General features: G+C 47.5%; 1 protein-coding gene across 3 annotated transcripts in view; it reads right to left on the bottom strand.

The window, feature by feature from the left end:
- Nucleotides 1-696: 696 nt before the first annotated feature.
- The window catches only part of GRIK4 (glutamate ionotropic receptor kainate type subunit 4), a 500430-nt gene continuing 475099 nt past the window's right edge, over nucleotides 697-26027 (bottom strand). For all 3 annotated transcript variants that reach the window (XM_070803553.1, XM_070803555.1, XM_070803554.1), the window contains 4 exons: nucleotides 25684-25909; nucleotides 21231-21359; nucleotides 4848-4966; nucleotides 697-1175 (listed from right to left, as the gene is read on the bottom strand). In XM_070803553.1, coding sequence (XP_070659654.1) covers nucleotides 816-1175; nucleotides 4848-4966; nucleotides 21231-21359; nucleotides 25684-25909 — 834 coding nt within the window. In that variant the 3' untranslated portion in view covers nucleotides 697-815. The remainder of the gene's footprint in view (nucleotides 1176-4847; nucleotides 4967-21230; nucleotides 21360-25683; nucleotides 25910-26027) is intronic.

The raw sequence follows: 26027 nt of genomic DNA, 5'->3' as shown, positions 1-26027 counted from the left end.
GCATTTCAAGTTCTCTCAGTCAACTTTGAGTTCATTGGTTTGGGACGTTTTAAAAATTACTTTAATGGACCTTTATTGGAGACTCTCCACCTAATTCTTCCCAAGAGCCTTCTCCTCCATGCCCCTGTGTCCCGGGTCACCACACAGAAAGGAGAATTCAGCACCTGGAGTTTGATGCACTGGCTGCTCCATATCCTAAAATTTAGGGAAATGGTACCAGAGATTATGGTGACTTCCAATCCCTAATCCAGCCGCCCCGCCTCCCCAAGAAAGCAAAACAAGGGAAGAGAATTGAGACAACAAAGAAGGGAAGGAAGGCAAAAGAGACAACAAAAGAACATTAACAAAAATATACAAATCCAGAAAAGAAAAACTTCCCTGTTGAGTTTAATTTTTTTTTTTTTTCCTGTAAGAACTAGACCCAGGGTACAATGGCCCCTTCCTAGGGGGAAATTCCACTGATGATGCCACCAATTCATCTGACGGTCTGGACAGGGACCCCCACCCGGACTCTGTAGTTTTGGCGGGATGGGAAGGCCCACTGAGGGGAGTGGGGGCTTGTGGCTAGGAGGCAGAGGGTCCCTTGCCACTTGGGCGCATCGTCTCTGGGGTGGCCCCAGCTCCCCGGACCAGGGCGCCGCCTCCGGCTGGGGCGTCAGGCTCTTTGATCTGTTTGTAAAGTTACTGGATCCAAAATCCGGAGAGAAGGGTGGACGCTGTACAAGTCCGAGGGCCCGGCAGGCAGCAGGCGCCGGCCCGGCGCATCCCGCCCCCGCAGCGGGCAGAGGAGCGGAGCATCTTCGGCGGCGGCAGGGTTACTCGGGCTCGCTGCTGTTGGTGGTCTTCTCCCACTCCAGGCTCTCCTCGCTGCGCGCCGGGGACGGCCGCGCCCGCAGGCCCTGGAAGCGGCGGCACTCGGGGCACACGCGGATGTGCGTGCAGCCGCGGGCCACCAGGGCGGCCTCCTGGGCCAGTCTCTGCGCTAACTGGTCTGGCTCCCCGGCCCCGCATAGCTTGCCGTTGCTGAGCGTCGCGGTGCCCCGGGGCCGGCGCTGCTCCTCCGGGATGGGGGGCCGGGGCGGCGGCAGCCCAGAGCGCCGCCGCCGCGGATGGACAGTGTCCTGGCATAAGATGATGTTGCGCAGCTCGCTCACCATCTCCTGGCAGACGGACCCCTGCAGGACATGGGAAGGTCATAGCCCCATCTTTCAAGAGCAGCCCCATACGGTCCCCAGCGTGCTAGTTCGGGCGAGCGATCAGGGCGCAGAGTTTCAGAATTTTATCATCGTAAATGATCGATGGTCTTTCAACTCATCCTCTCACTTCCACCCGCTATTTAATATTCAAACATCCTCCATACCATCGTGTGCAACAGCCCTACCAGCTGGTTGTTTCAACTTCGAACACCTTCAAAGACAGTGATCTCACCGCGGTGGGAAAGCGCCCCTACCAGTTTTGCATATTTCCCTTAAACGCTGCTTCCTTCTACTGACTTAATTCCTCTCCCTGAAATTGTCATCCATGGATCCCAGTTAAATTTGGACCTTGAAGCTGACTAAATAAGTAATCCCTCTACCAGATGTCAGTCTTTCAAGTATTTGAAAAAGCAGCCCTGTCTCCATGAACATTCTGTTCTCAGGCTAAAAAGTCTCATTTCTTTTAATCAGCTGGTTATGGCTGGAGAGGCTGCTGTTCTAACAAGAACTGTACAACAGCCATCTACTCCTGCAGCTCTCCTGATAAGAAACTCTTGGGTCCAGCTGTGTTTTAGAATATTTTGGATTTGGACAAGGTAATGCAGTGAACATAAAATACATTATGTATCTGTTCCAGTGGGCTCTGGGGAAGACCCTGCATTCAAACACATTAATAGCAAAAGGTATATATGCTCACCCCAAGTGAGAGAAAGACCATAAACATTAGCCTCATACAAGTCCAAGTCGAGGTTTGTCACCAAATACGCTGGCATCAAACAAAAAACTTGGAACTTTCTGAACTGAGCTTTTTAGGTTTCAGAATTGCGAATGAAGAATCTTCAACCTGTACCATGACAACCATGTGCTGTGCTTAGTTGCTCAGTCGTGTCCGACTTTTTGCGATCGCCCGCATTGTTCCATTAATTGTTCCATTAGGGGAGTCTACTTCTCTGTACCTGCTTCAGGTGGAGGGTCTATGCAAGCTGGGTTATTTTCCCAAGAACTCACCCATGGTCTGGATGTACCTTGAACAATTCAGTGAGGAGTTCAAGCTCTCCCAGGCTCCTCTGTCCATGGGATTCTCCAGGCAAGAATACTGGAGTGGGTTGCCACGCCCTCCTCCAGGGGAATCTTCCCAACCCAGGAGTTGAACCCAGGTCTCCTCCATTGCAGGTGAATTCTTTACCATCTGAGCCACCAGGGAAGCCCATGACTATCATAGTTATACCCATTTCACAGATGTGGAAATGGAGGCTCAAAGAATTTATATACTTTACTAGACTTATTCAACTAACAAATAGCTGACCTAGAAGTTGAATCTACACCTACCTACTTCAGAGTGAGTACATGCTCTACTTTGTTCTCTACTCTGTGCTGGAAAGGACACTTTTTGCCCCCAAGATGGGAGAAGGAACTTTCTTTTCTTTCATGTTCTCTCTTCCAGTCTTCCCATTCTATCAGCAGAAACGGGAAGTTGCTTTACCATAATCAAATTGTTCATGTAGCCTTTACTCTTCTTTCTAGATGTTGGGAGAGCTTGAACTCCTCACTGAATTTTTCAAGGTACATCCAGAACATGGGCGAGTTCTTGGGAAAATAACCCAGCTTACACAGATCCTCTACCTGAAGCAGCTACAGAGAAGTAGACTCCCCTAATGGAACACGGCCTGAGTCAGGATGAGACTCAAGACTGTCAATAAATAGCAGAGACTCTATGCAAGTCTTGACTTCTCTGTGCTTCTAATAATAACAAAAGCATCATCTCCTGCCTAATCTATTATATGTGACAGAATATACCAACATACATGTATTGACTGTCAACTAAGTATCAAATTCTTAGTAGTGGGAATACTGACACTAAAGACCAAGTCCTTACTTTCGGGTAGCAAAATGTCTAGTAACCGGGCTGATGTGAAAATAATTGGCACACAGTGTGTGACTGCTCTATGCTCTGGTTACAGGGGTGGTGGAAGGGAGGAGAAATGAGTAGCATTCTGATTTGGGGGAGAAGGCAGGAGACGTGGGGAAGGTTTCAGAGGGCAAGGAACACCTAAATGAGGTCTTAGGGAGAGGTACGAGCATCATTGTTTAAGGAGCAGATGGAGGAAGAGAGCCAGTAATGCTAAAGAGAGAAGGATGTGGGGAACCAAGAGAGTCTGGAGCAGGCAAGGCAAGGGAAGAAAGAGTTCTGGAAGGAACTTCCCACTTCATCAAGGGCCACACTGAGGTCCAATAAGGCCCAGTGGGTTATCTTCTGGTTTTGTTCATTGGGAGGGGTCAGGCCTCTTAGCCACAACCTTTCAGGGCAGAGGTGGGGAGAAGCCAGCTGTCCTTGAGTGAGGCCAGAATGGGAGGTGAGACAGGGAGGTGGAGGCAGTGGATTACCTGGGTTTGCAAGAGGAGAGAGGGAGGGCAAGAGCAATAGTAACATGGCTGTTACTTGAGACTATGGGATAAACATTAGTGTAGTTGTGGACTTCGGGGAGAGAACAGGGAGAAAAAATAAATGAGAGAAAAAGGATAATCCTAGAGGAGCTGAGGAAAGATGGGAACGAGGTGGAGGGGTGACCAGAACATGCGAGGCAGGCCCAGGGGTGGCTCCAGCTGTGGATGGATTTTTAAGGCGGTGATCTTCAGTGGGGGCTGGTCACTCCTGATCTCTTGGTGAGACAGGAGGGAACATTAGTCATGAAGGAGCAAAGGGTTATGAGGAGTGGGTGATGGCTTGAAAGTCTAAGGGGGCATGAGAAAGAGGAAGAGATTGGTGAGCTGTGTTAAATCGAGGCCCTACATGAGGCTGGACCACAGAGGTTTATAGGAGCCCTGGACCCTTAGTTATTGTTAGGAGCTGTTTCTCCAGTGTCAGTTAGGGAGAGAGATTTTAGGACAATCAGGAGTTGGGAGACTGAGATAGATGCCAGTATACTTTAGTTTTTTTTTAATTTTTTTGAGGAACCTCCATACTGCTCTCTATCCCATGGGTAACATAGATAGCTAATGGGAAGCTGCTGTATAGCAGAGGGAACTCAGCTCGGCACTCTGCGATGACCTAGAGGTAGGGTGGGGGGAGGGGAGGGGAGAGGGAGGTTCAAGAGGGAGGGGACATGTGTACACATATAGCTGAGGGACTTCGTTGTATAGCAGAAACTAACACAACACTGTAAAGCAATTATACCCCAATTAAAACAAACAAATAATGCAAGTAGCGTGTAAGCAGGTAGAATGGGGCTACAATTGGATAAAGTCTTTTTCCTCCTTCTTAGACTCCTCCATCTGTGTGAAGCGTAATTAACCCAGTTTCTAAGTCACAGGTCTGAGAATTAAACGTCTTCCAAATCTCTGAGAAGGAAGATGCCATTTTGAGCTCTCATGAATTAGGATAATAGCTCTAGACAGCTTTTACCTGCAAGGCAAAAAACATACTTAAGATGGAAGAGCCAAAGCCACTGTTTCCATTGTAACCTGGTTACTTTTGCTTGTTTTTCCTTTTAATACTATACCTTAAATCACAGTTGTGCTAAATCCATGGGCCCCCTACCCTCCTGTGGGATTTCACAGGTTCTGTCTGAAGTGACCTTTGTCCCTGCATGAGCCTCTGAACTTTGCCCTGCCTGCCAACACTATATAGGTCATACCCATTAGAAGGTTTACCTCAGTCGCTTCTGAGTGTCGGAGAGTCCATAAAAACTCCAACATAGCCATAAAAATGGCCACGATTAAGCCACAAATAAGAACCACAAAGATTCCACCAATATTCTCCATTCCTAGTCCTGTAAGAAAGTGAGAACAAACAAAAAAATAGCGTAAAAGAGCTGGAAGACATAATTATTCTACGAAAAATGTTGAATGTTATTTGAATTACCAGCACTTGAGACTTGTAGATGCTTTACACACATGTTCCCTGAGATATAATTATTCTTTTGAAACAAAAGCAGAGCGTAGCTGGAGGAGAAGAGGGGAAGGGGATGTAGATGCAGATGGAGGAGATTGGTGAGAGGCTTCTTGGGGCGGGAGTGGTGGTCATCTTATGAAAATGGGCTCAGGCAAAATTGGATTTCGCCTATAGATACCAAAGGGCTTCCCAGATGGCTCAGTGGTAAAAAATCCGCCTGCAATGCAGGAGATGCAAGTTCGATCCCTGGATAAGGAAGATCCCCTGGAGAAGGAAATGGCTACCCACTCCAGTATTCTTGCCTGGGAAATCTCATGAACAGAGAAGCCTGGCGGGCTACAGTCCATGGGGTTGCAAAAGAATCGGACACAACTTAGCGACTATACAACAACGATAACAATGATATCAAAATACCAGCAAATTCTAGCTGTTTCACAAAAATGTAGTCAATCTTCCTAACACTGTGTTTTCTTGATATAAAGCCATTTATATCTATGGATATAAAAAACTTGTAACCTAACTGTGGATAGAAAAAAGTTTCTTTTACTTATCTGTGTCAGCATGTTACTAAAATACTTCCTTGGAAAGTAAAACTTTTTATTCCACCAGACCAGTGGCTCCCAAACCTAAAGGCCATCAGAACCATCTGGGAAGCTCATTAAAAACACAGATCCCTAGTCCTTACCCTAGACCTACGGAATCCCTACCTCTGGAAATGATGCCTAGGAATCTGTATTTTTAAATGCATTTCACAGGTGGTTCTTTTCCAGCCAGGCCTAAAATTTGTTTGCCAATTGGTATTTGGGAAAGCATCATACATAGCTAAGTTTCTTCAAGTTAGGCACAATATCTGGTTATAACCTCACTTCCTAGTATGATGACCATCCACATAACATATACTTAACAAATACTTCTAGAATTATATGGTTGTTTCACTTCTGCAATGTCAAACACCACATTAGCTATGTAACTGGATGCTTTTTTGGGGGGAATGTCAGACACACATGAAACTCTGACTCACCAGGGGCCACAATCATAAATCTAAAAGCAGCTTTTATCTAGGAAAGTGCCAAGAGCGTGGCTTCCCTCCTATGCTCTTCCTGAATACTTGCACATTTTGAGTGTCTGTTCAACCAGCAGTGCCCTCATGGGACAGGGAGCTATGTCGTGTCAGGGAGAGCCAGCGTCTTGCAACGCTGAGATGAACCAGGGTTTAGGAGCAGAAATCTGACACTGCTTCCTGTACTTGGCAAAGCTGGAAAAATATCCCTGCCTAGCCATTTCAAGATGCCTTGGGTTTCCTCTCACAAAGCCTCAAGTGAATGTCTTGTTTTTTTGGTTTTTGTTTTGTTTTTAAAATAACACAGCGTGGCACAGCATCTGCCTATACTAATAATCTGCTACTCCAAGGGCTCACATCATGAATGCACCCAATGGGTTATATACTCTGGTCTGCAGGTCCACACAGCCAACTCTTGAGGACCTGCATGAATACAACATCCTCTATTTTGAATAATCAAAACCAAGAGACAACTTAAAAACTCAGTTTTAAGGGAACGCATATAGAGTTTGGGGTAGATTTCTTCCTTCCAGGAGGAAGGTGCTTGGGCTTCTTTGATGGCCTGTCCCTCTAACCTGGAACCATTTAGGCAGAATAGTCTTGCCTGGAGAATCCCACGGACAGAGGAGCCTGGCTGGCTACAGTCCACGGGGTCGCAAAGAGTCGGACACGACTGAGCGAGTTCACTTCACTTTGACCACAGGAATATCAGAGACACAAAAGAAACACTTAAGGGGGAATGCCCCAAGAATCTAGCTGGGGTGTGCAGCCACAGCTTTAGGGGTGGTGAAAACCGGGTTTTAGAACATTCACCTAAACATCATGGACTAACCAGTTTCTCCAGCCGGCCCCTGTGGAGAAAGGGCTCCCCAGTGAAGGGGAAGTGATAACTGATGCCAAGGAGGCCCGCCTGTTTAGGTAAACAGAGCCCCAAGTGACTGTTGAGGTACCATGGACTTTCCTATCACCTTCAGATAGTTCTGCCTGATATAGAGAAAACACTGTTTTCAGTCACTAAGTCGTGTCCAACTCTTTGGGACCCCATGGACCAGCATGTCAGGCTCCTCTGTCCTCCAATATCTCCCGGAGTTTGCTCACATTCATGGCCATTGAGCTGGTGATGGTATCTAACCATCTCATCCTTTGTCACCCCCTTCTCCTTTTGCCTTCAATCTTTCCCAGCATCAGGGTCTCTTCCAGTGAGTTGGCTCTTTGCATCAGGTGGCCAAAGTATTGAAGCTTCAGCTCCAGAAAAAAGATTAGGATCCCCTTTTAGGAACTCAACCTCCCCTCGTGTTTCTGCAGAGGAGGCATTCTCCACTCAGGCCCAGTTCTGCCATCTGGGCTCTAGTGTTTCCCTGTTGCCCTCTGTCCCCATCCTGGCCCTCCCCAGTCTTGTCTTCCCCACTGGCTTTTTCCCTCAGCACGAAAACACACTCAAGTCTTTCCCTTCTTATCAATGTCTACACACTACTATATTTAAAATGGGTAACCAACAAGGTGCTCCTGTATAGCACAGGGAACTCTGCTAAATGTTATGTGGCAGCCTGGATGGGAGGGGAGTTTGGGGGAGATGGATACATGTATAGGTATGACTGAGTCCCTTTGCTGTCCACCTGAAACTATCGCAACATTGTTACTTGGCTATACTCCAATATAAAATATTAATTAAAAATTAAAAAAGAAAAATAAAAAATCCGTCTCCTCCCTCCAGCTCTGTCTAGTGAATACCTTTCTTTTTTCCTTTCTTCCCTGGCCAAGCTTTTTGAAGCAGTTTGTCTATATCAGAACTATTTTAAGACAGCTCTTAAAACACTTACAGTTGGAGGCCCCAGCCCACATGAAACAAAAAGAAAATGTACCCACATTGTATGTTAAATGCATTTTTAAAATTCTGCTTCTGATGTGACGGAGTGGCAAGCAACGATTAATGTATAATTGGCTGTGATTTCTTAGCAGTTGTTGTGCATATAAGAGAATGTTTGCAAAAGGAGAAAAACCAAGCTGAAAAAATTGTTTCTAAATGTAGTGAAGTTTTTATGAATATTAAATTTAAAGTTAATGAAGTTGAAGCAATGTTACATCTTGGAGATATTTAATTACACGTCAACTTAATTTAGCAGTTTTCTTTTTGCATTTTGAAGCTAATAATTTTTTTCAGACCTCAAACATAGTTTTGGACACTCAAGAAAAGCTTTTAGGTGCTAGGTGATCTGTCTATGGTATCTAAAGGAGAAAATGATTGTGCTCTGAATTCACTTTTATCCTCCTGAATATTTACTTGTCATCCCATGAAATTTTGTTTTGTACCGCTAAAACCAAGTTCATCAGGGTCACCAATGAACATTTTGTTTCTAATCTATCAGAAAATTTCCAGTCCTGAACTTAGGTGACTTCTTGTAACACCTGACATTGTCAACCAACCCCGTTTTTGCTTTTTTTTTTTTTTTGTCTACACTGTGAGGTTGTTGGGATCTCATTTCCCCTACCAGGGACTGAACCTCGGCCACAGCAGTAAAAGTGGCAAATCCTAACCATGGGACCATCAGGGAACTTCCTCTTCCTCCTTTTTTTCATGAAGCCATTGCTCTCTGCTCTCCCCCAGGCTTCTCAATTGTCTTTGCCGGCTCTGAAGCATATTCTCCTATTTCCCTGCACTGAGTCTCTTGCCTCTCCTCTGTGTACTGTCCTGCTGATTTAACCTCCTAAATGCTTTTTAATTTCTTACCCTTCTCTCTGTCTCTCCTACCACGTCCCTAGCTCAGGCCCCCACCATCTCTTGCCTGGACTTTGGCTGAAGACTCCAAAATAACTTCTCTGCACACAGCCTGTGCTTTTCAACTTTACCATCCATGTAGTTGCCCGAGTGATCTTTCTGGTCAGAAGATTTCTAATACATCTTGTATCACTCTAAAACTGCACAGAATAATCATTAGTTTAATGTAGATACCTTGATTTCCCACTAGACTGTGATTCCCTTGAGAGGGGGATCCATGTCTTGTTCAGCTCTGTAAAACCACAATCATGGCCCATCGTAAGAGTCAATAAATGCTTGTTTAAAAAATGAGCTGACAGAAAGAGGATAAGGACATCACAGGCGTAGAAGCCTGCATTACCCAAAACTTTGGATTCATATTGTGATATGTACTCACTCCTAATCAAATGCTTTTAAATTAATAATAAAGTGGGCCAGTCCTCATCTATTATTCCCAGGTGGCACTAGGGGTAAAGAATCCGCCTGCCAGTGTAGGAGATGTAAGAGACAATGTGGGTTTGTCCCCTGGGTCGGGAAGATTCCCTGGAGGAGGAAACGGCAGCCCACTCCAGTATTCTTGCCTGAGAAATCCCATGGAGAGAGGAACGTGGGGGCTACAGTCTGTGGGGTCGCAGAGTCAGACATGATTGAGAGTTTGAGCAGTAGCCCTCATCCAATTATCCTAGCCTGGTGACACAGACAGATGGCCCAGGTTGTACTAAATGGCTGGCCAAAGTGGGACTGAACATGACATGGATGGTCCACAATGTGGACTTGACAGTACGTGGTCCTGAGCAGGTCTGGGGGGTGGGGCTGGGGGAGAGTTATAAACAAACAGGTGATGTGTGCTGGGATAATCTTGATCAGGTGAGGGAAATCTTCTTAAAGGAGCTTAGGTTTAAATGGGGTTCTGGTAGAAACTATGAGTCAGTGAAACACCCCACAGCCTCTCTTTCCCAGCTTCTCCTGTTTCAAGACCAGCATGTTAATCAGGGCTGTCAGCTCCAGCATGCTGACTCCGGGCTGAGTGGCTCCCTCCCCGTAGGAGCGGGGCTTATATACTGCTCGTGCCTTTAGGAACTTATTGGAAAAGGGAGGCAAGAATAGATTGCTGGCAGAGTTGCAGTTGAGAAACAGATGGAGTGGGGAGTGAGCGGGAAGCAGAGTTAGGAGGGAGCAGCGGTTCCGTTAACATCGTCATTAGTCATTCTCCTAGAAGTCAGACGCCTTCCCCGGCTCACAGCCATCACTCAGAGCAGCCTGTCCTGTGGCCTCCCTCCAGTCTGACCCCAAGGCCCATGATGCACCCATAGATGCCTCCACACCTGTACTGGAGTCATCTTATTACCCCCACCCCTTCTTCAGACAAGACCACACAGAAGCCATCCAGACAGATGGCTTTCAAACTGAGATGTACCTGACATGAGTTTCTAAGGCTCAGTTGGGTCCCAGAAGTAAGACTATTAAACTAAAGTGGAATCAAACTCTCCCCATAAACTCTCAGTGGATTAAAGACTAACTTTGGTGTCATTCACAGATTGCCCACAAATACAAATGATAGTTGACAGATGCAAATGAAGAATGCTGTCTCCAGAACCACAGAGAGGAATGGGCCACCTGCAAGGGAGTATCTCTGAATAGATATGAATCTCCACCCACCCACCCAGCCACCTGCTCTGCCTTTGGTTCTGACCAGCAAATAGTCACCTCTTGGATTCAGGTGCACATATATCCCAGACCTTAAAACCCGTGCATATCTCCAGATGGTCCTGTGGAAATCTGCAAATGCAAGGCAGGACAGTTCCTTTTGAATGGGAGCCTGGGAAGCAAAGAGGCAGAGGCAACAGGAGTCACGTGGCACGGGCAGAGAGAGGAGAGGCTGGTACCACAATCCCTTTAGGAGGCAGTGTATTTTGTCTTTGACATCAGTCAACACATCCTTCTTGAGAAGCTCCCATGAGCTGAGCACTATGCTAGGTGCTGAAGCTTGGTGCAGTCTTCCAGATTGACAACATTTGATAAGAACATGGTTTCTTTGACCGATATGATTTTCAAGCACTTACTAATTCAGAGTCTAGAAGCTCCCTTGCGGCTCAGCGGTAAAGAATCCGCCTGCCAATGCAGGAGACCAGGGTTCGATCCTTGGGTCAGGAAGATCCCCTGGAGAAGGAAATGGCAACCCACTCCAGTATTCTTGCCTGGGAAATCCCACGGACAGATGATCCTGGAGGGCTACAGTCCATGGGGTCGCAAAGAGTCAGGCATGACTTAGCAACTAAATAAATAAAAACAATCCAGAGCCACATTCACCTACATTCATGCAAATATATTAAATGGCCCCATCTCTATGGACTTATTTGTTGTAAATAACAACTTTACTTGCCCATATATGAGCTGATCTACATAACCTTTTCAGAAAATACAAAGTGAATCATCATGTTTGCACCGCTGAGGACTGTGAAACTAAGTTTGCCATTTCTTCTTGCATCGATCATGACATCTGTTGACTAGACCTTAGCAGATTCTGGAGACAGTGATGGCATAAGGGTCGGAAAAGTGACAGAATAGAAGAGGGATGGGAAACGCATCTGATAAATTTTGCAATTTATCGAAATAAAAATTATAGAAGGGGCACTTTACAATTTATCTGAAAGAGATGGGAATACCAGACCACCTGACCTGCCTCCTGAGAAATCTGTATGCAGGTCAGGAAGCAACAGTTAGAACTGGACATGGAACAACAGACTGGTTCCAAATAGGAAAAGGAGTACGTCAAGGCTGTATATTGTCACCCTGCTTATTTAACTTATATGCAGAGTACATCATGAGAAACGCTGGACTGGAAGAAAAACAAGCTGGAATCAAGATTGCCGGGAGAAATATCAATAACCTCAGATATGCAGATGATACCACCCTTATGGCAGAAAGTGAAGAGGAACTAAAAAGCCTCTTGATGAAAGTGAAAGTGGAGAGTGAAAAAGTTGGCTTAAAGCTCAACATTCAGAAAACGAAGATCATGGTATTTGGTCTCATCACTTCATAGGAAATAGATGGGGAAACAGTGGAAACAGTGTCAGACTTTATTTTTGGGGGCTCCAAAATCACTGCAGATGGTGACTGCAGCCATGAAATTAAAAGACACTTACTCCTTGGAAGGAAAGTTATGACCAACCTAGATAGCATATTCAAATCAGAGACATTACTTTGCCAACAAAGGTTCGTCTAGTCAAGGCTATGGTTTTTCCTGTTGTCATGTATGGATGTGAGAGTTGGACTGTGAAGAAGGCTGAGCGCCGAAGAATTGATGCCTTTGAACTGTGGTGTTGGAGAAGACTCTTGAGAGTCCCTTGGACTGCAAGGAGATGCAACCAGTCCATTCTGAAGGAGATCAGCCTTGGGATTTCTTTGGAAGGAATGATGCTAAAGCTGAAACTCCAGTACTTTGGCCACCTCATGCGAAGAGTTGACTCATTGGAAAAGACTCTGATGCTGGGAGGGATTGGCGGCAGGAGGAGAAGGGGACGACAGAGGATGAGATGGCTGGATGGCATCACTGACTCGATGGATGTGAGTCTGGCTGAACTCCGGGAGTTGGTGATGGACAGGGAGGCCTGGCGTGCTGCGATTCATGGGGTCGCAAAGAGTCGGACACGACTGAGCGACTGAACTAACTAAGCTTGAGCACCTCGGATCTCATTTAATTCTCATTAAAAATACTATAAAGAAGGTCCACTGTCGGCATTTTACAGTTAAAGAAACAGAAATTCAGAGAACTTCAAGAATTTGCCCAAGTCTTCGGAGCTAAGATGTGAAATCCAGGTAAGTCTGGCTGCCCAGCTAACGTTTATAAAAGTAAAGCTGACCTTTATGAATGTCTACTATGAGCCAGCTTACTAGGCTAAACGTTTTAACCCAATCCTAACAGTTGCTCTGTGAAATTGGCACTACCCTTGCCTCTATGTTCCAGATAAGGAAACCAGGGTACTGGAGTCAGGTAACTTGCCCAGGACCCCACAGCTGGCAAGCGGAAGTGCCTGATTCAAATGGAAGCTGGAGTCTCAGGCTGTATCCCTACCCTACACCACCTCTCCAGGGAACTGGGGGCCCCCATTGTCCTTCATGCTGCAGGAGCATGATTACAGGACTCAACCTGGCTTCCCATGACTGAAGTCATTTCTAGGACCACTGCCCCAGTCCTGTCCTGAGTGCCTGGGGAGGGAGGCTGTGCTGTTGTTTAGTCAGTCAGTCATGACCGACTCTTTTGCGACCCCATGGATTTGCAGCCCGCCAAGCTGTGCTATCCATGGGATTTCTCAGGCAGGAATACTGGAATGGGTTGTCATTTCCTTTGCCAGGGGTTCTTCCTGACCCAGGAATCCAACTCGTGTCTCCTGCATTGCAGGTGGATTCTTTACCACTGAGCCACCAGGGAAGCCCATGTATGGGCTGTGAGTTCCACTTATGAAAACCCCTGCTGTCCTTGGGAACATTACATCAAATGTTTGGATCAAAGATCCATTGACTTAATCTTGCCTCACTTTGCAGACACGGTGCGGCTGTGGTCTTTATACTCGCTGACCTCCTTTGATGCAGACACACCGGGCCATGGTTCACCTCTCTTCTTGATCACGCTTTCCACCCTACCCCTACCCCCGTCCCAGAGTTTCCCTGTCTCTGAGCAGTCAATCCGATTTGTTTAGGAAGAGGCTTTCTCTGCAAGCATCACTTTGAGACACTATCTAAACTCCCATATTCAGGTTTCCAGTCTTGGCTCTCTCCAGAGAAACTAGAGAGCCAGCATAATAGAGCTGGGCCCCCAGGGAAGAAAGAGAAGGGAAAATGTCCCCACAATTCCCCCCACCCCTCTCATCACTCGCCCCCACTCTTGCTAAGATGTCTCACACTTTCATTCCCGCCATGCCAGACAGCAAACTTCCTGCTCTCTGAGGATTTTGTGAGTCAATGCTACTGGCCTCTATTCCATCCTTGAAAGGGGATCCTGATTTTCACAGCCCGGTGTTGTATTTATGTTCCTTTGAAGCCTAATTGTGAGCTTGTGTTTTTTAAGATAAAAGTATTTAATTTCCTTGGAATTCACCGACTACCTTTTTGTCTGGCGATTGCTCTGCAAAGCCTTTGGTAATACAATCCCCTTGAATGGGGATGTTGGCCCCTGTGAGTGGCTAACGATATTTCTTTTTATAGGAGTTGAGTGAGAAAATAAATAAAATGAGTGTTTTTGAAAAGACAAGGCAGAAGAAAATGAAGCAGCTTGGAATGAAGCCTGCTTCTTTTTGTAATACTCCTGTCCTCCACATGATCTGTGTTTTTCAGCTGTGTATGCAGGTAACCGGTCACTGAGTTATAGGCAGGGAAAGAAATGGGGATAGATGAAGCCAAGGGGTAATGTTGTGGTTCTCATCAGAGCCAAGGAAGACCTGGCAAAAAAAAAACAAAACAAAACTCGGATTGGTGGCATCAGCCCAATGTTAGGATTCTTCTCTGGATTTTGGCAGTGATGCTAGAGCTATAATATTGGATTAGACGTGGAGTAGCATCAGATCCTTTTCTTTAAAATGTATCACATTTTAATAGGATAACACAGTAGAAAAGGATTATGCCAGGCACTGTGCATTGTCTGAAACATCCTAATTGATGTCACTCTCAGCTTCAGAGGTCTGTGAGATAAGGATCCCCTTCAAAGTTCCCTCCACCTCCATCCCTCTCAGAATGCTCCACCTTCTCCTCCTTCCTTTAGGTCCATTTGGAAGCCAAGGGATTCCATCAATAAAAGAAAGATCTCCTAGGAGCTGCTTTGGAAAGTAAATGAAAAGGACTGCCCTTTGTTCAACTTGAGATGCAAGAAAAAACATGGTCCTGCAGCTCCATTCCGGGCCCCCACGAAAGACTTCAAGGAAGAGAGCTTCCAGGCCATGCTGGCTCCTGTTCTTCTGCCACAGGGGAGGGGAGGTCTGTCAAGCAGTGAGTTATATCCTGGAAGTCTGATGGCTAATTTGTCACACACTAACCAGGCAGTGGCTCCAGTCCTTCCAGGTTAGTGCTTCTGGCCTGGCTTGGCAGAGGTCACGTGGACTTTTGCTCAGCCAGAAAGCCTTTCAGCTTCTCTGAGTAATGTCTGCTTGGGTTTCAGCCATGGCAGAAATGGGGTCAGTGCGTTAAACTGGCACCAGCTGCTGTGGCTGGGCTGGGAACCGAAGCCCCGGCTCTTATGCTGATTTGTACAGCATCTCCCACACAGCCCCTTCTTGGACCACACCGGTGATTAATATGGCTCCCCCTCTTGTACCCAAGGACGACTAAAAGGAGGCAAGACAGCATCAGCTGGTTGATAGAACCCGAGCATCTTCTGAAGCACATGAGACCTGGGCAAGGATGACTTCCACTGTTTATTTTCCCTCTTCATCTGCTCAGTTCTCTTCTCCGTGCCAGGGAACATTCAGTCCCCAATTGCAGAGTGGGGAGAAGCCTCCTGCTCACTTCTTTCCATCTTCCCTGGGAACCTGCTTTCCCTGTCTCTCTCCTCCATCCATTCTGAGCTCTGCTGTCAGACAGTCTTCTTCAAACCTTTGTGGAATGGGGAAGAATATCCCAAGCCAACCGTGCTGCAAAAACGACAACTTAATTTTCCTATAAAAGTACCAAATGTCTACCTCAGGCTTCTGTTTTCACCTGATTGCCAGAAACAGAGATTTCTTTATGTTTAAATTTCATGTTTGCTGCTGCTGCTGCTAAGTCGCTTCAGTCATGTCCGACTCTGTGCAATCCCATAGACGGCAGCCCACCAGGCTCCCTCGTCCCTGGGATTCTCCAGGGAAGAACACTGGAGTGGGTTGCCATTTCCTTCTCCGATGCATGAAAGTGAAAAGTGAAAGTGAAGTTGCTCAGTCGTGTCTGACTCTTCCTGACCCCATGGACTGCAGCCCACCATGCTCCTCCGCCCATGGGATTTTCCAGGCAAGAGTACTGGAGTGGGGTGCCATTGCCTTCTCCAAAATTTCAGGTTTACATTCAGTTAAATACAGTGTTATCTCTGTTCCCCTTTCACTCCTGGATATATTTCAGGTCTGAGGTTGGCAAGGAGATGATGTCATGGGGGTGAAGCTAGGCGTCCTGTCCTAATGCTGGATTCGACTTAGATTTCCAATATCCTTGTCTGGGACCCTGGAAAATGCAGGCCTGTCCCTGCGACCTCTCTGCTCCTGGCCCCCACGTGCCATCTCTCACGCCCCCCATTCCATGCAGCACAACACATATTTCTGGGGTCTGCCAAGCTCTGGAAGCAAGCAAAAACCTCTTTGCTTCTAGGGATTCCCAACAAATCCAGAGTTCTCTCTGGCCCTCTCCACCTCTCAGCCGGACATCGGGCTCCTTCTCAGGGACCCTCCAAATTCTAACACATCCTTTCCGGCTCAGAAACTCCCTGTCTCAGGAGGGCATCTTTTGATCTAATTTGCAGCCTGGGTGGCCTGGGTCTTTGAAGTTCTAGTGTCAGCTTTACACCAAGCTTCTTTTCAGGTACTGCCCTTCTGTATTCCAAAATACTTTTTAGCAAATCAAACACCTTGACTTCTAAGAACATTGTGTCTGCTGAGTTGGAACAACTTCTTTTAGAACTTAAAGGTAGTCTCTCCTCTCTGTTCCTCCCAAGGCAATGACTGTCCCCTGGGACCGTGAATGCCACTGGCAGCTCAGAGCTCCATCCACAGCACCTGCTTTCTTGATGCCACATCTCATGCCAGAACCTTTGAGGTCTGCCACCAACGTCACCAACTCAGTCCAGCGTGCTCATGGTGTGCCAAGGTGTATGCAGAGCTCTGGGGTGTTCCTAGAACATCTTCCTAGGACACGATTTTACCCAGAGTTTAGGCCAGAAAAGGGTTTTTCCATTACATAAACATGCCCATATCCGGCTGTCAGATGCAAAATTCACACGTGTTTTTAGGACAAAACAGAAGACTTTAAGGATATTCCAAACATGTTGGGCTGTTTGAGACGCTTGTGACTGTGTCCCCAGACCCCTCAAAAGTCCACACTCAGTCCCCTCTGCTGTGCATCTCTTCCATGGGAAAGTTTGGGACACTGGTCTGCTGTCCACACGCCTTCACCCACTTTTCAATGTCCTCTTAATCCAACCTCACCCTGCTTTTTGAATCCAATTTCTGAGTGTGACAGCTGTGCTCCATAATCTTCCTAAAGCTGTGACTTCCCAGGGCTTCCCTGGTGGCTCAGTGGAAAAGAATCTGCCTACGAATGCAGGTAACTCAGGTTCAATCCCTATCGAGCCTGTGCTCTAGAGCCCAGGAGCCGCAACTACTGAAGCCCATGTGCCCCGGAGCCTGTGCTCTGCAACAAGAGAAGCCACTGCAATGAGAAGCCCACACACAACAATAGAGAAAAGCCCGTGCAGCAGTGAAGACCCAGCAGAGCCAAATAAATAAAATAAAAATAAACAAATAAAGCTGTAACTCCTAATGAATGTTTCATGGTCCAGGCCCCATGTCTCCATAAACCTTCCCTGAATATTGCTCAGAAGTATTGCCCTGGGGCTTCATAATACCTTCTGTCCAGCTCTATGAAAGCATCTCTGCATTGTGACTGTTACAGAGATGATCTGCACCTGTCTCTAGGTGCTAAGCCTCTTGAGGGCAGGGCCACGTCTCATTGCTTTTGATACTTTTGGAGCCCAGCACAGTGCCTGATACACAGCGGTCTCCACTGTTTGTTGGAGGCAGTGGGGGCTCTGTAAACACTTTCCATCCACTTCCTGGATGTCAGGGCTGTCTGGAGGAAAACAGACTTAGGAAGTAGGACCAGTCTGTAGGTCCTTGAGATGATGGCTGATTCATTCATTCCTTTCTATTCCTTGCATCAAGTACTGATGAAATGTCAAATGATATGCTGGTCACTGGGATAGAAAAATACATACGACACAGACCCTGTCCTTAAGGTTTTCACAGTCCATAGGGAACAACTATTAATAGAAAACTAATGTCCTATGTGTTGAAAAAGAACTATGTAGCCTGGAGGAATACAGGGTGGACAGATGCACTTGTGGACACTATTCAGACCTCAACTGCTTATTTAGATTAAAAATTTAGAATAAAATCACTTCTCATTTCCTTTGAACCAGGTGCCCTGCTAAGCATTTAACATGATTTATCTCATTCGATCTCTGCAATAGCCCAAGGAGGGTCATTATTATTTTTAGCTCTGTTTTCCAGAGAAGGAAACTAAGGCTTAAAGACATTTTACAGCGTACATAACAAGGCCATCTATGGAGCAGAGTCCCCTTGACGCACTATTCATGATTTTGAGCCCTGTGCACACTGCCTCAGGGGAGAGAACCAACATAGTGGCAGTCGGCAGAACAAACAGGTGTGCAGGGGGGCAAAAGTTTGATAAGCTCCATTCTTGGGCGGTGGGGGGATTCCACTGGCCTTTGGGTGAAATCGTGAATGGGACAGAGATGATCTAAATTGAGGTCCCTGAGTGAAAGCCATAAGGTCCCAGCTCCTGAGTCATCATTACGTCCTTGCCGATCTGCTGCCCTCCAAGTGTTCCTCTATAGATTACTGGTGAAAATAAACACAAGCAAATACTAACTGCCAGGGGCTGGGTTTAGCAGTCAGGGATGAAAGGGGACACTGGAGAGTTGGGATAACTCAGTCGTGAGTCTCGAGGGGAACCAGGCTCCAAAAGATCAAATAGGATCAGGTTTACAAAGAGAAGGAAAGTGGGGGACCTCACCACCAGCGAGAAGGAGAAGAGGAGGGAGGCTTGGAGCAGCCAGAGCTGGTGGGGTCCCTGCAGCTCTCTGAGCCCTTGCTCTTCGCCACCCCTGTTTTGATCAGTCTCCCTCATCTACAGCCTCCCCGCATCCCCACGTGTGTCCAGTCAGCTGTCAGTCAGGAACAACTCTACAGAGTGGAGAGCTCTGGGCGTGAAGACTACCCAGGAAACCATCACAGCAGTGTCATTCAGCACCTTAGTGTGGCCCAGGGGGACCCTAAGCGGTGTCTTCTGACAGCTGTCAGTCAGTGGCTCTAATCACACATCCCACAAACTTTCACTGAGTGCCCATTATGTGTCAGTCTCTGCAGGGGAGGCCAGGGACATAGAGCAGAGGAGACAGGTCCACTCTAAGGGGCCATTGACCAGGCAGAGGACACCAAGAGTTGCAACGCAGCATGTTGAGTGCTCAATCCAAAACCACAGAAGGCACCCAACCCACTGTGGGAGGGAGAGGGCTGGAGGAGGATCAAGGGCTTTTAGAGTGCCAGAAACCTGGACATCTCTCCTGTTTCACTCTGGGTCCCAGGCCCATCTCTCTGTTTCTATTTTAAATTACTCCAGATCAGGACTTCCCTAGTAGTCCAGTGGTTATGATTCTGTGTTTCCACTGCAGGGGGCACAGGTTTGATCCCTGGTCAGGGAACTAAGATCTTGCATGCTGCAAGATGTGGCCAAAAAAAAAAAAAGACGATATTCTAAATGACTAAGGGCTGCTCCTGTATTCCTGAGCCCTCTCCTTGCAGGATCAAGATGCACACAGAGACACTTAGGAACACAAAGTCACTCCCTCACTGTCTCATCCTGGATAATCACTCACCCTGAGCCAAGAGGGGAAGCACAAGGATCATCCATTTCACTCCTCTGCTGCCTCCCTGGGGGACAGCGTGTAGAGGTAAACTCGATGCATATTTTAGCAAGGCTGCAGTAGATCACTGGAGTGACCAGATGATTTATTGCTCAAACCAGGACATTTGGAGAATGAAAGGGCATTCTAAAAATAACTAACAGGCATTAACTGATCTACAGCAGATATGTAGTCCGAGATTGTCCTGGGTAAGCCAGGGTATATATTCCCCCAACAGAAAATGCTACATGTTCAGGATCCTCGTGCACGCGTGCTAAGTGGTTTCAGTCATGTCTAACTATCTGCGACCCTATGGACTGTAGCCTGCCAGGCTCCTCTGTCCAAGGGGTTCTCCAGGCACAGCACTGGAGTGGGCTGCCATCTTCCAGGGGATCTTCCTGACCCAGGGATTGAACTCATGGCTCCTGTGACACCTGCATTACAGGCAGATTCTTGACCGCTGAGCCACAGGAGAAGCCCCGCCTCAACTTCACGGCAGTCAGTGACTGCTCTCTATCCAGCTGGATTTAGCATTCATTCATTCATTCAATACAATATCCATGTGCCAGGCCCAGTGGACAGCCCTGTGAGGAAGACAAACTCTGCCCTCATGGAACTTATGTTCTAGAAGAGGCAGAAAGTAAACAGATTAATAGAAAATAATAATATCAGGTAGTGACAAAGTCTGAAAAGAGAAATAAAGCAGTAAAGAGGAGGGGGAGAGGTATGCAGGGTGGGGACTTGATGGCCCCTCTGAGGGAGCTTCTGAAGGAACAGGCTTGGGGAGCAGGAAGAAAACGGGGGGAAGAGATCAGGTAGGGTCGGGAGTCATAGAAAGCTTGAGTTTTATTCTGAGTGAGATGGGAACCATTGGAAGATTTGTCAGGCCAAAGCTGCAATCTCTTTTCTTCCCTTTTGGCTGCACCTCACAGCATGAGGGACTTCCTTGACCAGGGATCGAACCCACACTCCTTGCAGTGAAGGGGTAGAGTCTTAACCACTGAATCGCCATGGAAGCCCCCGAGGCTGCAATCTTATGTGTGTCTTAAAAAGAATGACCTTTTTAAGGCTCCTGGTGAAGAGAACACTGTGTGTGGGAGTGTGGAGTCGCTTCAGTTGTGTCTGACTCTGTGACACTATGGACTGCAGCCCCCTAGTCTCCTCTGTCCTGGGATTCTCCAGGCAAGAATACTGGAGGGGGTTGCCATGCCCTCCTCCAGGGGATCTTCCCGACCCAGGGATTGAACCTGAGTCTCTTACATCTAACTTGCACTGGCAGGTGGGTTCTTTACCACTAGCGCCACCTGGGAAGCCCCGGAGAGAACACTGAAGAGGGGCAAAAATGGGAAAAAGAAGCCAGGCTGTTGTAATTGTGCGGTTGTGGAGTGCCAGGGACAGAGGCCACAGTGGAAGAGGTGGTGCTGGCGCAGAAGTGATTGGACTTGAGATGCGTGGCAGGGTTAGCATCTGTAGGGCCTGCAAGCAGGCGGGAGTGGATACCCTACAGGGAGCTGAGACCTGGGGACAGGGCTGACCCTTGTCGATCCCAGCCTGGCCCTGGGCTCCTTTTGAGGCTTGTTTTCAACCTGCAATGACCTGGGATTCGGAAGCCAGAGACAAGCAGCTGTGGTCTCCCAGGCCGGGGCGGGGGGGGGCCCGGCTGCCCTTACCTTTGGCTCTGTGATCCTCCTCCTTGGGGCACTTGCCCCCTTCCCACCACTTGCGCTTCAGGATTTCCAGGCGGTTGTTCTCCTGCAGCTGGAGAATGGCCAGATCAAACTCGTCCCGAAAGACGGAGCCTGGGGGTCACAGGAGAGCCCGAAACACAGGACGTGAGTGCCCCATCTGCATCTCTCTGCTCCCCGGCCAGGTCTCAACCTCCCTGCCACCCCCCACCACCCCGCCCATGTAGCACAGGAGGGGAGGGGCTGGGGTCCCCGCAGGAGCACAGCTCTCCACTGTGCTCAGGCTGGGACTCTCCGTGGACAGGACTGCGTTCTGGCTCCAAGTGGGGCACCAGGTATTTTTACTTCCCTTCTCTCCACGATGACTGGCACGCCCAGCCCATGGCCAAGACCCCACTGTGGGTCAAGTGACAGACAGCTGCGCCTCCCACCTCCCCATCCAGGCGCCACTGCATTCTACCTGGGTGAACCCACGGGCATGCAGGGAACTGGTTGCAAAAGCTTCCCATCTGCCTGCCTCTGGGGGGCCAAGCAGGGACATCTTCTGTGACACAAACCTTGCTGCCCATCAGCTGCCTACTCTCTACTTTATTTAAATTAGTTTCTCTGCCATTTGTAACTCTCACTACATTATACCCTACAACTGTTTACCAGGAGCAGCCATCAATAAGAGAAGAGCCACCCAGAGAGAGGAGTGGCTCTATCTGCATGGAGCACCCATCTGGGGCATCCACGACCCTAACAGCTGCCCGCTGGGGCCCCAAAACCCTGACCTTGTCCACCACCCTGTCTACATCACTCCCCCCACCTCCTCAAACCGAAGGCTTAGTTGAATGCAATTCTTTTTTTAATTTTCAAATGGAATACCATCAAGGAGCTCTGGTTCCGGAATTTAGATTTAATCACAGAAACAGGCTTAAACGAAACCATGGAAAGCTCGATGCCCCAGCCCAGGCTGAGGTCTGAAATCGTTAAGAAAAAGCTGCCAAGAGGCTGGAAAGCAACTAAGCTACCCAGGTTCTTGTCTAAGCTCTGTGAAGGCCTGCTGTGGACAGATGGTCTGGGGGAAAGGGCTCTGGTGAAGGATACAGGCAGGAGCTGGAACAAATAGATGCCTGCGCTCAAACTTTCATGCACATTGGAATCCCCTGGGGATTTTGTCAAACCCCGCAGACTCTGATTCAGTGGGTCGGGGGTGGCGGCTGAGAGTGCATTTCTAACAAGCTCCAAGGTAGTGCCCTGCCATTGGGCCATGGACTGCCCTTTGACAAGTAAGGAATCAGATCAGTTCCCAGATCTCTTAGGACTCTAACAGCCCATGATTCCATAGATAGAAACTTCCCTGCTATAGATACAACTATGCTTGGGCATTCAAACCCCAAGCCTGCAGCACTGAACGCAAATTGGGTGAATGTCAACAGCACCTCACCTATAGCAGGTACTTAACACACATCTGAAGTGAATGGCTACTTGAACTAACAGATGGTGTTAGATGGTGAGACTAATGAACATTCCAGGCTTAGAAACAAGTATCCACCCGACAAGGCATTTCGAGCAGTTTTCAAGGCATCTTCAGCCCAATGTCTATAGCACACCAAGGGCCCCAGCAAAGGCTTATTCTGCTTACTCCATGTTTGCCTACTTAGCTCCTAAACTACCTACCCATCTCATTCCTTGTTCTGTTTCCCTTAATCTTCCTGGGTCCAGTCACATTGCTTATTTGTTTACGCCCTTTCCTCTCACTTAAGAAGGACACACGTGCTTGTCTTTAGGACCTAAATTCTGTCTTATCAAGTCGACTCTGCAATGCTCTTCCCAGCCTGATCTGAGAGCCCGAGCTAGCTCATAGTTCACCCTCCCCATCTATCCTGTTCTGTCGAGCTGGGTACCCTTATGTCAACACGATCTGGGAGGCGAAACGCTAGATTTGAGACAGGCACCCTAGGCTCGAGCCCAGTTTCTCTCTCCACCTATTCTGTGACCTTGGACAAGTAACTTATCAACCCTGAATCTCAGTTCTTCCTCTAGGATGGGAAGGACCACATCTACCTTGCAGGTGGAATAAGATTAAAGTAACACAAGCGGAAACAGCATCACTTCAGACACAGGACCAATGCATTTCCCTCCCCTTTTCGTTGGTTACCGATGAGAATTTCTAGTCAGTCAGCTTCATGTCAACTCTCTATAGGTTTTTCCTCTGTGAACACTCTTGAAACACCTGACATTTCAGTTAAATATGTTAAATTGCTAGAGTATTATCAAGGTGAACCTTAGGTTCATTTTGCAGTTCACTCCACCATCTTGAAACAAAATGTCAACCTTTAAATTTCTCAAAGGGGCCCACGATCTGTAATGTTAATGGACTCAATGAAATACGATGCTAAGCAGAGAGTAAGCAGGTGCCCTGAGTGAGGCTTCTGGGTTATAGAACTACCGGTGTCAGAAATCACAGGGTTCAAGAGTTGAATCGTGTTACTGCCAATGTTCCTGGGCTTGGTGTCTGAGCAGTCTTTAAGAAGTCATCTGCTTTGATCAAGTAACAGAGGGAATGATGGAAAAGATGAGGAGGGTCTAATGTTCCCCCAAACAGGCTAAGTGTGATGAGATACCATGGTGAGACCAGATGATTAGGTTTAACCTTTAAAATAACCCTTTGAGTTAGGTATTAGAAACCTGGTTTTAAAGTGAGATGGGCTTCCCTGGTGGCTCAGACGGTAAAGAATCCACCTATAGTGCGGGAGACCTGGGTTCGATCCCTAGGTCGGGAAGATCCCTTGGAGAAGGAAATGGCAGCCCACTCTAGTATTTTTGCCTGGAGAATTCCATGGACAGAGGAGCCTGGCAGGTTATAGTCCATGGGGTTGCAAAGAGTTGGACATGACTGAGCGACTTTCCCTTTAAAATGAGATAACTGAGACTCCGAGAGGTTAAATCACTTGTCCAAGGTCCTGCAGTCAGGAAGCAGGGTGCATTTCCAGATCTGCCTGCCTCAAAGCCATGCTCTTCACAAGACACTGGTATAAGTAAGCCCCATAATTTATAGAGTTCTGAGTTATGTAATTATCCAGAGAAGGGGTGTAACACTACTATATATAAAATAGATAACCAGCAAGGACCTACTGTATAGCACATGGAACTCTACTCAATATTTTTTAATAACCTATAAAGGGAGAGAGTCTGAAAAATATATATATGTCTACTGAACGACTCTGCTATACACCTGAAACTAACACATCACTGTAAATCAACTATACTTAGAAGAAAAGAGAGAGAGGAAGAATTGTGCAAGATCATAGCAAAGATGCATGTACTATATATCAATTTCCCCACATGATCTGATTTCTTCCATTCCTGCTTCTTTCCCTGCTGCCTGGCACAGGACAACCTTGTCTGAAGTCATGAGTGCCACACGACTCTCCATGGTGTTGGGGGAAGGGTATGTGTCTGAAACACTTGGGGAACATTTCCAGACCTCTGCCACAACCATGGTGAGCAGTTAACATGCTCCCCCTCACCTTCTGGTGAAGGAGTCATCGGCGAGGGAAGGCCTAAAGCAGGCATTGCCTTTAGAAGGCATAGCTGGGATACTTTTCTGGAAGCCAAGCTTCTCTAGCCTCATCAGAGCTACATCAGAGCACTCCCGCTCACTCTCAGCTATCTACGCTGACTCAGAGTAGACGGATCCACGAGAGCCACAGATGATTTGAAAGCCATCTCCTCCAATCACATCAGTCCACTTTCATATTACACCTTTCCCCGAGGACACTAATAGCAAAATTAATTCACTTGAGTCCTACCATCGCCCTTCCACCACTCGTAGAGATGTCAGCCGGCAGAGAAACGATCTAAGAGCAGGAAGCGGAAGGGGAGAGAACAACAGGCCTAAAGAATCCACCAGGGGCATCTGAGTGCCCTTTAGTAATCACGCAATTAATAACTAACAAGGGCTTCCCTGGTGGCTCAGTGGCAAAGAATCCATCTGCCAATGCAGGAGACACAGGTTCTACCCCTGATCTGGCAAGATCCCACTTGTCGCAACTACTGGAGCCTGTGTGCCCTGGAGTTTGTGCTTCACGACAAGAGAAGCCATCGCAATGAGAAGCCCATGCAACGCAGAGAGTAGCTCCTGCTTGCTGCAACTACAGAAAAGCCTCAGCAGCACTGAAGACCCAGTGCACCCAAAAATAAATAAACAAAATTATAAAAAATCTAATCAATTAACCCTTCAGTAACTAAAGACTGAGAACTGATCCCTGATGACGTGAAGTATGAGGGTTTGCTTTTAAAAAAAAACAACCTTGAGAATGCCTGCCTCAAGTCACTGAGAAATTGGTTCTAGAAACAGGGGCTGTTGGCGTGAAGGCTGCCTTCAGTGGTCTGAGCTGCCCTGAGCCTGCCTGGGTGAGCTACCCGAAGAGGCTGATCCTCTCCTGCATACCGACTGGCATGCCAATCCCATAGCCCTTGGTGTCCAGCAGGCCCCCAATCTGAGTGAGGTTGCAGTTTCGCTGCCGATAGTACTCATTCATGGTGGACTCCAGAAGGAAGGCGTAGTTGGAATTCAACACCCTGGCGATCCCCTCCTCCGTGCTCTTCACAAACACACTCGGCTGCTTGGAATACATGTAATTCCACATGCGCTGGTAGGTCTGATAGCGGGAATTCTGGGAAAAAGAACACAAGGAAGCAGGTTGAGGGTAGCGAAAGCAGACAGTGGTCTGCAAAGGGAGAGCATCCAAGTGGTCCCCCAAATCCCGGTCCTTCCGCTACTCAGTCCCCTCC

This window comes from Bos indicus, chromosome 15 (genome assembly GCF_029378745.1).
Source record: "Bos indicus isolate NIAB-ARS_2022 breed Sahiwal x Tharparkar chromosome 15, NIAB-ARS_B.indTharparkar_mat_pri_1.0, whole genome shotgun sequence".
Classification (NCBI taxonomy): domain Eukaryota; kingdom Metazoa; phylum Chordata; class Mammalia; order Artiodactyla; family Bovidae; genus Bos; species Bos indicus.
This window is presented reverse-complemented; position numbering and strand designations above follow the sequence as displayed.